Source organism: Osmia lignaria, chromosome 1 (assembly GCF_051020975.1).
Source record: "Osmia lignaria lignaria isolate PbOS001 chromosome 1, iyOsmLign1, whole genome shotgun sequence".
Classification (NCBI taxonomy): domain Eukaryota; kingdom Metazoa; phylum Arthropoda; class Insecta; order Hymenoptera; family Megachilidae; genus Osmia; species Osmia lignaria.
The window spans coordinates 6783363-6796013 of record NC_135032.1 but is presented as its reverse complement, the minus strand read 5'-3'; the positions used below and the strand labels follow the sequence as shown (position 1 = coordinate 6796013).

Below are 12651 nucleotides of genomic sequence, written 5' to 3'. Positions count from 1 at the left end.
GATATAGCTCCAGGGAAGGGGCCTGACGGACATATTTCGAGATATTTCTTCTTCTTGTTGTCTTTCTTCTGCACAGCGAAGCTGGAAGTGGCATTTGCAGATGGGAATAGTGCAGAGTTATCTCAAAGAAAGAGGCCACGGTGTTTATGTATCTTTATTATGTTTGTGCGGCTTCGGAACTTTTAAATATCTCGATATATCTCGAAAACTACGCATCTGATCAAAAAATATCATAGAACATAAAAAGTAGGAAACTTAATTCTCTACAAAAAAGGTCTGTTAACATTTTGTCATAGCTCGCATCGTTTCCGAGATATTTGCAGATTTACCTCAAGGGAAGGGGCCTTACGGACATATTCCGAGATATTTCTTGTTCTTGTTGTGCTTCTTCTGCACAGCTAAGCTGGAACTGGCATTTGCAGCTCGCAGTAGTGCATAGTTATCTCAAAGAAAGGGGCCACGGTGTTTCTGTATCTTTATTATGCTGCGGCTTCGGAACTTTTAAATGTCTCGATATATCTCGAAAACTACGCATCTGTTCAAAAAATATCGTAGAACATAAAGTAGGAGACTTAATTTCCTACAAAAAAGGTCTCTTAACATTTTGCCATAGCTCGCATCGTTTCCGAGATATTTGCAGATTTAGCTCAAGGGAAGGGGCCTGACGGATATATTTCGAAATATTTCTTCTTCTTGTTGTTCTTCTTCTGCACAGCTAAACTGGAAGTGGCATTTCCAGCTCGCAATAGTGCAGAGTTATATCAAAGAAAGAGACCACGGTGTTTCTGAATCTTTATTATGTTCGTGCGGCTTCGGAACTTTTAAGTATTTCGATGTATCTCGAAAACTACGCATCTGATCAAAAAATATCATAGAACATAAATAGTAGGAAACTCAATTTCCTACGAAAAAGATCTCTTAATATTTTGCCATAGCTCGCACTGTTTCCGAGATATTTGCAGATTTAGCTCAAGGGAACGGGCCTGACAGACATGTTCCGAGATATTTCTTGTTCTTGTTGTGCTTCTTCTGCACAGCTAAGCTGGAACTGGCATTTGCAGCTGGCAATAGTGCAGAGTTATCTCACAGAAAGGGGCCACGGTGTTTCTGTATCTCTATTATGTTGGTGCGGCTTCGGAACTTTTAAATATCTTGATATATCTCGAAAACTACGCATCTGATCCAAAAATATCATAGAACATAAATAGTAGAAAACTTAATTCTCTACAAAAAAGGTCTCTCATCATTTTGCCATAGCTCGCATCGTTTCCGAGATATTTGCAGATTTAGCTCAAAGGAAGGGGCCTGACGGACATATTTCGAGATATTTCTTCTTCTTGTTGTTCCTCTTCAGCACAGCTAAGCTGGAGGTGGCATTTCCAGCTCGCAATAGTGCAGAGTTATCTCAAAGAAAGGGGCCGCTGTGTTTCTGTATCTTTATTATGTTTGTGCGGCTTCGGAACTTTTAAATATCTTGATATATCTCGAAAACTACGCATCTCATCAAAAAACATCATAGAACATGAATAGTAGGAAACTGAATTCTCTACAAAAAAGGTCTCTCAACATTTTGCCATAGCTCGCATCGTTTCCAAGATATTTGCAGATTTAACTCAAGGGAAGGGGCCTGACGGACATATTTCGAGATATTTCTTCTTCTTGTTGTTCTTCTTCTGCACAGCTAAACTGGAAATGGCATTTCCAGCTCGCAATAGTGCAGAGTTATTTGGAAGAAAGGGGCCACGGTGTTTCTGTATCTTTATTATGTTGGTGCGGCTTCGCAACTTTTAAATATCTTGATATATCGCGAGAACTACGCATCTGATCAAAAAATATCATAGAACATAAAAAGTAGGAAACTTAATTCTCTACCAAAAAGGTCTATTAACATTTTGCCATAGATCGCATCGTTTCCGAGATATTTGCAGATTTAGCTCAAGGGAAGGGGCCTGACGGAAATATTTCGAGATATTTCTTCTTCTTGTTGTTCTTCTTCTGCGCAGCTAAGCTGGAACTGGCATTTGCAGCTGGCAATAGTGCAGAGTTATCTCACAGAAAGGGGCCACGGTGTTTCTGTATCTCTATTATGTTGGTGCGGCTTCGGAACTTTTAAATATCTTGATATATCTCGAAAACTCCGCATCTGATCAAAAAATATCATAGAACATAAATAGTAGGAAACTTAATTTCCTACAAAAAAGGTCTCTTAATATTTTGCCATAGCTCGCATCGTTTGCAAGATATTTGCAGATTTAACTCAAGGGAAGGGGCCTGACGGACATATTTCGACATATCGACTTCCCACATATCGATGTACATTTAATAACAATATCATTATTACTATATTTACATTAGATTTAATGTCATATACTGATTCATTCCCACAGATCAATGTACATTTAATAACAATATCATTAGTACTATGTCTACATTAGATATGTAATGTACACGTAAAAACCATATCATTATTACCATATCTATATTAGACATAATGTAATATACTGATTCATTCCCACAGATCAATGTACATTTAATAACAATATCATTAGTACTATATCTACATTAGATATGTAATGTACATTTAACACCAATGTCATTATTACGATATCCACATGAGATGTAATGTAATATACTGATTGCTACCCATTGATCAATGTACATCTAATAACAATGTCATTAGCACTATATCTACATTCGATATAATGTAATATATTGATTCATTCCCACAAATCAATGTACATTTAATAACAATATCATTATTACTATATCTACATTAGATAATTAACATACATTTACAAACAATGCCATTATGACTATATCTGCGTTGGGCATAATGTGATATACTGATTCCTTCCCACAGATCAATGTACATTTAATAACAATATCATTAGTACTATATCTACATTAGATAGGTAATGTACATTTAATAACAGTATCATTATTACCATATCTACATTAGATATAAGGTAATATACTGATTCCCTCGCACAGATCAGTGTACATTTAATAACAATATCATTGGTACTATATCTACATTCGATATAATGTAATATACTGATTCATTCCTACAGATCAATGTACATTTAATAACAATATCATTAGTACTATATCTACATTAGATATGTAGTATACATTTAATAACGATATCATTATTACCATATCTACATTAGATATAATGTAATATACAGATTCATTCCCACTGATCAATGTACATTTAATAACAATATCATTAGTACTATATCTACATTCGGTATGAAGTAATATACTGATTCCTTCCCACAGATCAATGTACATTTAATACCAATATCATTGGTGCGGTATCTACATTCGATATAATGTAATATAGTGATTCATTCCAACAGATCAATGTAGCTACATTTAATACCAATGTCATTAATACCATATCTACATTAGATATAATGTTATATACTGATTACTACCCACAGATCAATGTACATTTAATAACAATATCATTATTACTATATCTACATTAGATTTAATGTCATATAGTGATTCATTCTAAGAGATCAATGTACCTACATTTAGTACCAATGTCATTATTACCATATCGACAGTAGATGTAATGTAATGTACTGATTCCTTCCCACAGATCAATGTACATTTGATAACAATATCATTGTTACTATATCTACATTCGATATAATGTAATATACTGATTCATTCCCACAGATCAATGTAGCTACATTTAATACCAATGTCATTATTACCATATCTAAATTAGATATAATGTAATATACTGATTACTACCCACAGATCAATGTACATTTAATAACAATATCATTAGCACTATATCTACATTAGATATAGTGTCATATACTGATTCCTTCCAACAGATCAATGTACATTTAGTAACAATATCATCAGCACTATATCTACATTCGATATAATGTAATATAATGACTCATTACCGCAGATCAATGTACATTTAATAACAATATCATTATTACTATATCTACACTAGATATACTGTCATACACAGATTCATTCCGACAGATCAATGTACATTTAGTAACAATATCGTTAGTACTATATCTACATTAGATATGTAATATACATTTAGAAACAATGCCATTATTTCTATATCTGCGTTGGAGATAATGTAATATCCTGTTTGCTTCCCCCAGATCAATGTACATTTAATAACAATATCATTAGCACTATATCTACATTAGATATATTGTAATATACTGATTGATTCCCACAGATCAATGTACATTCAATAGCAATATCGTTAGTAATATATCTACATTCGATATAACGTAATATACTGATTACTTCTCACAGATCAATGTACATTTAATAACAATATCATTATTACTATATCTACATTAGATATTATGTAATATATTGATTCCTTCCCACAGATCAATGTACATATAATAACAATATCATTGGTACTATATCTTCTTTTTTTTTTTTTTTTTCGTTTTCCTTTACCTAGGCAGGGTAGGACCGGAACCGCCTTTCGGCATTACTTCAGTCCCACCCTTGAAGCCTACCTATATTAACTTCACCATTTATTTTCCCCTCTTTTATTTCTTTACATACCACTGTTTACGTTTATACTAAGGTCTAGTTCAATCATTAATCAATTAGTTAACCTCCTTATTCAAAACTCTTTTCCGAAAACTCTATATCGAAACTTTCGGGAGTTTTCCAACTTAACAGCTTCCTAACTATTTACCCTAGCAATAGTGTTCAATATAGCTCGTCTTAATATACTCGGGTCTCCTGATTTTAGTATTCACATGTCATGTTTCCTATCACAGCAAATAGTTTCTCCCGGGTCCAGATATACTGGACTCTCGTTTTCACCTATTGCCCCTATTTATTCTATGTTACATATTTTTTACCGGGCACAACCATCTAAGTACACCTATTCTATGGATTAACCCTAGACCCATCCGTGTCATAGACATGCCGCTCTATGTGCGTAGTACTGTATGGCCGATCGTAACGTGATGGTGTTGTGTCACACAGCACTATAACCTGTACGCAGTATCTGTCATTATTACAATAACTAATTTCAGTCACTCTCTTATGTTGTCCTATCCAGTACTCAATTACCACCCTTCCGGCTTTGCGAATCACTTAACAAGGTAAGTAATCCCGTAACATTATTTAATACTGTATATATTTCCACCTTATCATAGCAAGTATAAACTAATTTTTTTATTTGTTTTTTTTTTTATACCTTCATTTCCTTCCAATATAGTATAGTAACCATTACTCCCCTTATAGTCTAAATACCTTTTGAATTCCTGAAGATATATCCAGGAAAGGATGATATTATTTCCATGTACCACTGGTGAGTACACATATCTATTTTCAGTTTACAAATTATAGACCTACTTTCTCTTTATACACCTTTTCCTATTGCCTATCGGTGTAGGAATCCGTACTCTACTGTAGCTTGCTATTTTCGAGTTCTATACTCTCCTCTTTCTCATACTATTTTACTTGTAACCCCTTAGGTATCGTTGGACCGGGTCACCGCACTCTACATCGCACCGTTATGGTTTATACTTGTTCTTTTATGCTCCTCCCAGCAAAAGGAGAATGCAACACCAGCATACTACCAAAAGATGAGTTTCCGGTTACCGTTGTTTATTATTTAATATCACCGTTTGCTCTATTTAATTTATATTATTCTTCCTTTGTAGGTTATACAGGTAACTCTTTCTATTCATTACGCTTTGCCAGCCTCTACATTATTCAATTTCTTTCAGACTGCCACCACTCCTCATCACCTCCGTTTATTCTTCAATGGGAAGATAATGGGGTATACACCATGACGTCAATGTGCTTTACTGTCTTACGTGTGTTACCTCCAGTATCTGTGGTTATACCAAAATAATCGACGTACACGTAAGTATCATACCTTTGTCGTATCCGTTAGCTAAGAACCAGGAATTAAATGAATAATATCCAGTGCTTGTATAACTAAAATAAGCTATAAATAATGAATAAATAAATAAAGAAATAAAATAACATAAAATAAAATAAAATAAGATAATCCAATAAGTAAATGACTAGAATCCAGTATGTAATTAAGTAAAGTAAATACGTAAATAAATAAGATATAATAAAATAGAGTCAATAGGTAAAAACATAAAATCCGTCAAGTAAGTAGATAAAACCAAAATAATAAATAATAAATGTTCGAGCGAACTGTTTCCCGAATGTCTAACGCGACTGACTTCTGTCGTATTGCCATCCCTCTTTCATCGGCGCCCGTCTCTCTCACGCCGTTGGCCAGCGGTGTGGGGCGAGGACGCCGGGAGAGAGAGGGAGAGGTGCGAGCCTGTCGTCGCTCTGCGACGGGACTCACTCTTGTTTCAAAGAAACTCTCGCGAACGCTTTTCGGAGAATTCATATCCGCAAATCTCTCCTTTTTTCTTTTTCTGGCGCTTCGCTCGAACCAAGTGCTTCGGCGAACCGCAATAACGCGGATTAATTCAGTGAATAGAGGATTGAAATATAAACTTTTTATTCCTAAGACTACCTGTTAATTTATTAAATACAACGAGTTTTTGCTAAAACTACGCAACACGTTGCTGTGGAGTTCATTGCTTCCGCTTTTTCAAGACTCCTGCGCTTCGGTAAACGCGATCCGGCACCTCGCTCATTTTCCTACAGATTTCCAACCGCGGAAAATACGCCGCGGCGAAATTTGACGGAACAATAAATAAATCAGTATAACAAATTGATGGTAATTACGTAACTATTTAGATAAAATTATTGTCAATATATATAATAAGTAGAGTTGGATGAATAAGCTCTATTCATCCCCACAGATACTGTATCCACTGCCTTGTAGTTTAATTTAATTACCAATTTTTTTTAAGGCTTTAAGAATTCACATGCATTAGGTTCAGTATACTAATTACCTTAATTATTTTAGCACCACGTATACACCATACCATTTTTCAGGTGAGGACTCAATCTATCGCGGCCACCATCAGCGTTGCTGCTATGGAATATGAATCAACGGCAACGACCACGCTCTGTAACGTCACGCCGAGAGCCTAACGACTTTGGGTAAGTCAGCGCGAGTAATATTTACCAACATTACGGTACGCGTTGAAAGGCTTAGAAGTACGGTCTCAGTGGTTCTCTATCGAAATATTAAATTAAATTTCGCCTTGAATTGCGATCATGACTACGTCCTTTTCGGATCTTCTGCGTGAACAAGAGGAAGTAGCGGGGTGGATACAAAGATTCTGGGCTAACGTATGCAAGTTAGGAAAGGACAAGCTGACGGGAGCGGTTTTAGAGCAGAGACAGGGTTTGCTCAACCGATACTGGGACACGTTCCTTAGCGGACACCGTAAATTGATGAGATGCAAGGAGGCGAGTTCTAGTTCATACGTCAAAGAGGACGCCTTTTCGGTCACAGAAGAAGCTTACCTCGACGCAGCCTCCATGATTTCCCATCACCTGAAAGAGCTGCCGTCCCCTTGCTCCTCGCAAGTCCAACCGTCCAATATTGCGCCTCCGCCCCACCCGCAACTGCCAAAAATTGATTTGCCGAAATTTTCGGGCGATCCGTTACAATGGGAGAGCTTTCGCGACCTTTTTAAAAGTCTAGTCCATGACGTCAGCCACTTACCTGATGTACAGAAGCTACTCTATTTGAAGTTTAGTTTGACAGGTGAGGCCGCCGAGGTCATTCGGAATACGCCGACAACGGACTCCGGCTTCAGGGGAGCATGGGACGATCTGGAAGCCCCGTACGGTAACATTCGTCTGTTATCGTTTTCCCATCATCGAGCGCTCCTCTCGTGCCCACCAGCCCTGCAGCAGTCAGCTGGCGAATTGAAGCGGCTTTTAGACACTTTCCGCCAGGCGATTAGGGCGTACGTTGCGCTGAGGAAACCCGTTACTTCATGGGATGAGTGGTTTGTATACTTACTAAGCCAAAAGCTTGACAAAACTACTCACCTTGCTTGGGAGACTTCTTTGGCGGATAGCCGGGAAATCCCGCGGTTTCAGCAATTATCGCAGTTCTTGGAGAACCGGATCCAAGCTTTAGGCGCTGCAGGCATGACGGACCCATCGCTCCACGCTGTGTCGCCGACTAGTTCCAAGGAAATCAAACCTAAAACAAAAGGAGGAGCATCAGCAGAAGGCGTTAACTCTAACGTCTTAGCCGCAGCATCAAAGTCGCCCCCGGCCCGGAAATGTCCGGGGTGTTCGGGCACCCACGGTCTAGGATTTTGTTATAAATTCAAGGCGCTGTCGCCGGCAAAACGCAAGGAGCGCGTCCAACAGCTGAAGGCCTGCCTGAGCTGTTTGAATGTAGGACACGAAGTGGGTAAGTGTCCGTCTAAACAAGTCTGTTTAGCTTGTAGCAAGCGACACCATACGTTACTGCACGAGGCGCTGACGGCTCCACCGGCAAGCGCACCAGGCCGTGAAGGCGGACAGCCGGCACGAGAAGACGCTGCCTCGACGTCTGACGACGCAACTCAGCAGGTGACTACCCTCTCTCTATCGGTTGGTTCAAAAGCCGTGGCCTTACTCGCAACCGCCAAGGTGAGATTGGAGGCGCCATCAGGAGAAACCGTAGAGGTCCGAGCCCTTCTGGACACCGGCTCCGATACCTCTCTCGTCTCATCGTGGGTCGCTCAGGCGCTACGTCTTCCACGGCGGGCGGTGCGAGTGGCCATCTCAGGCGTTAAGGACAATGAGGTTGGACACGCGACCGGAGAGATATCACTTGTAGTTCGACCCCGACACACTTCGGACTTCCGATTACCAGTTCGTGCGTTGGTACTCCGCAAACTAACGTCGTTGCTCCCGAGCAAACGCATCGTGGCAAAGTCTTGGCCGCATATTACCGGTCTCACACTTGCTGACCCCGAGTACGGAGTTCCGGCTCGGGTAGATTTACTTTTAGGTGCGGATGTTTGCGGAACGCTCTTTGGTGACGACTCGCGCAGAGGGCCAGAGGGTACTCCAACAGCGAAACTCACCCCCTTTAGCTGGGTGCTTATGGGATCAGCCTCCGACGACAAACCCAAGGCGGAGACGGCCGCTCGGGTTCTTCACTGCCACGGCGAGGACTCCACAAGCCAACTCCTCCAGCGGTTCTGGGAGCTGGACGAGATTCGAGAACGGGCTCCGATGTCACAAGAAGAGGAAAAGTGTGAGCGTCACTTCCTCGACACCCATGCTCGAGATCCATCGGGACGCTACGTGGTGCGCCTTCCCTTCGTAAAGGACCCGCTGACTGCGCTGAAGTCCAACAGGACGACGGCGTTGAAACTCCTCTTCAATTGTGAACGATGCCTATCCTCGGATGCTACGCTGAAAGAGCAGTATCGAAATTTTATGATGGAGTACCTGACTTTACAGCACATGCAGGGTGCACCCGAAGGAGCGGATAAAGGGCCTGCGTATTACCTGCCACACCACGCCGTACGCAAGCGTCACGATCCTTCTGCCAAGCTACGGGTCGTTTTTAATGCTTCTTTTTGTACAGCCACGGGCCAATCGCTAAACGACTGCCTCGCCACTGGTCAGAAGCTCCAGGCTGACCTATGGATGGCATTGACCCGCTGGCGACTTTTTCGGGTCGTATTCACCACGGACATTGTCAAGATGTTCAGACAGATCCGAGTCCATTCAGAGGATACTAAGTGGCAAAGCATCCTTTGGCGCGCCACTCCCGACAAACGAGTGCAGGACTTTCGGCTTACAACGGTGACGTATGGCACGGCGTGTGCGCCTTTCCTAGCTTTACGGGTACTTGCCCAGCTGGCGAACGACGAAAGCAGCCGGTTTCCCCGAGCAGCTTCGGTGGTGCGTCGACACACTTATGTCGATGATATTCTCACCGGGGCGGATGATGTCAGCGAGACCCTGGCTTTGAAAAGAGAAGTGGTGGCAATTTTCACAGCTGGCGGTTTCGAACTAAGCAAATGGGCATCTAACATACCGGAAATTCAAGAAGCCGACTCTTCTGATACGCGCCTGTTTCAGGAATGGTCCGGCATCAGCACACTAGGCGTGAACTGGAATCCTAGGGATGATGCCTTCTCCCTTCGAGTCGCAGCCGCTGAGCTGGTGAGAGAATGTACCACCAAGAGGTCCATCCTTTCGGAAATCGCAGGCCTCTTCGACCCACTGGGCTGGGCGGCGCCGGTCCTAGTCGTGGCCAAGATTTTAATGCAGGACCTCTGGATCCTTGGAGCGGACTGGGATCAGCAATTGCCAGAGAACGTCTGCACTATGTGGCAGCGCTTCGGAGGCTCCTTGCCGCAATTGGATACCCTGAAGATCCCACGCTGGACATTTGCCTCATCAGAGCCGTCCACCCAGATGAAACTTCACGGTTTTTGTGACGCCTCGCAGCGAGCATATGCGGCAGCGGTGTACCTGCGGGTCAATAACAATGGGTCGGTAGCGACCTCGCTTTTGGTCGCAAAAACTAAGGTGGCCCCGGTAAAGACTATAACAATTCCGAAGTTGGAACTGTGTGGAGCCACCTTGTTATCTAAATTATTGATTCGGGTCAAAGAAGGCATTAATATGTCTGGCCCGACCATCGCGTGGACGGATTCAAGTGTAACCTTACACTGGATCCGCGGCCATGCATCTCAATGGAAACCCTTCGTTGCCCATCGAGTCTCCGATATCCAGCACGAGATACCGGCAGACAATTGGCGGCACATCCGCTCTCCGGACAATCCAGCGGACTTGGCAACCCGAGGAATGAGCCCAGCCGAGCTCGTCGACTCCGATCTGTGGTGGCACGGGCCGAAATGGTTGCCGGAACAGCCTGAATTCTGGCCGGCGACCTTTCCGGAGTCCAACGAGGGAATAGAGGCAGAGAGAAGAGGAGCCACGGTACACGTCGTCAAGGAGAAATTCGGAGAAAACTTCCTGTGCCGCTTCTGCTCCCTCTCGCACCTTTTATCTGTTATTGCCCAGTGTTTCAGGTTTGCCAGTCTAAGCCGAGGGCAGCCTTGCGAGAAGGGTTTTGTTAAAGCAGCGGAGCGCACCCACGCCTTCCTAGCAGTTCTGAGATTCTCTCAACACACCAGTTTCCTGGAGGAGATTGAACAACTGCAACGGCACGGCGAGCTACGCAAAGCTTCACCCCTTTCTTCGTGTCGACCTTTCTTAGACGACCAGGGCTTACTAAGGCTAGGAGGGCGCTTAGAAAACGCGGCTCTGCCGTACAATGAGAAACATCCTTACCTTGTGGCGAAGAGATGTCCGTTGGCCAGGCTTCTGATACGGGACGCACATTACCGCACGCTCCATGGAGGCCCACAGCTTACTCGCAGCCATCTGATGAGAAGAGTCTGGATCGTCCGAGGCCGCTCACTGGTTCGATCCGAAATCGCCGCCTGCGTCACGTGCGCCCGGTTCAGCGGACGTAGAGCTGGACAACTGATGGGACAACTTCCACAGGAGCGCACTGCAGCACGGAGGGCCTTTTTAACCACCGGCGTGGATTATGCGGGCCCGATTAAGCTACGTACCTCGCCCGGGCGTGGCCACAAAGCCTACAAAGGCTACATCGCCCTCTTCGTGTGCCTGTCTACCAGGGCAATACATTTGGAAGCGGTGTCAGATCTAACCTCAGCTTCCTTTCTTGCAGCCCTCCGTCGCTTTGTGGGCAGGCGAGGACATTGCGCCACTCTGTTTAGCGACAATGGAACGGTATTCCAGGGAGCAGACAGAGAGCTCCGCGCTATGTTCCGCCAGTCTACTTTATTCTACCAGGAGGCAGCCGCATCCCTGGCATTAGACGGCACCTGCTGGCAGTTCATTCCCCCTTATGCGCCGCATTTTGGTGGCCCGTGGGAGGCAGGGGTAAAATCCGTAAAGCACCATCTACGGAGAGTGATCGGTGATTCCACACTTACCTTCGAGGAACTGACGACTCTCCTCTGTCAAATAGAGGCGTGCCTAAACTCGAGGCCACTGTACGCACTATCAGAGGACCCTTCGGAGCTGGCCGCCTTGACACCGGGTCACTTCTTGATAGGGGAACCAACCACCGTCCCTCCAGAGCCAGAAGAACCATGCACTGCGCTTCACACACGCTGGCGGTTAATCTCACAAATGCGAGCACAATTCTGGAAAAGATGGAGACGCGAATACTTACAGCATCTCCAACAGTTTCCGAAGTGGCGTCGTTACCGGGAGAATTTGGAAATCGGCAGCCTGGCGCTTATCCGGGACGACTTACAGCCACCAACAAAGTGGTTGATGGGACGCGTCACCGAACTACACCCAGGACCTGATGGATGCGTTAGAGTGGTAACTCTACGCACTGAAAAGGGCACTGTTAAGAGGCCAATCGTCAAGCTGTGCCCCTTACCAGTATCGCCAACCGACGCCTCTTAGCATCGATACCAGCTAAGATACTTTAACTTTAACTTCCTTTTTTTCTCTTTGTAAACTACGACCGGAATTTTCCGCGTAATTCTTTTTGCTTTACTTTGGTTGGTCTAGTTTACTATGCTAATTGCTATTTGTTATTTTATATTTACTCTTTATTCACTTTGCTTTACTTGATTGCTTTATATTAAAATTATTATTAATTAGTTTACCTTTGTAACTAGCGTGTAAGCACCCATGATTTGTACTAGTAAAACTCTAGAGGTTATT

The 12651-nt window shown here is 43.1% G+C and overlaps 1 protein-coding gene and 1 long non-coding RNA gene across 3 annotated transcripts; both read left to right on the top strand.

Annotated features, from left to right (window-relative positions):
* Nucleotides 1-5021: 5021 nt before the first annotated feature.
* Nucleotides 5022-5888, top strand: LOC143308266 (uncharacterized). 2 transcript variants are annotated; one of them, XR_013065260.1, is made up of 3 exons: nucleotides 5022-5120; nucleotides 5237-5329; nucleotides 5496-5888. It is a non-coding gene; the product is annotated as an uncharacterized LOC143308266 (long non-coding RNA). The 2 variants fall into 2 exon arrangements; XR_013065261.1 differs by having other exon boundaries at nucleotides 5049-5120; nucleotides 5242-5329.
* Nucleotides 5889-7179: 1291 nt separating this feature from the next.
* On the top strand, nucleotides 7180-12387 carry LOC143305344 (uncharacterized). Its single transcript, XM_076688425.1, has one exon. The coding sequence runs from the start codon at nucleotides 7180-7182 to the stop codon at nucleotides 12385-12387; it is 5208 nt and encodes a 1735-aa protein (XP_076544540.1).
* Nucleotides 12388-12651: the final 264 nt, after the last annotated feature.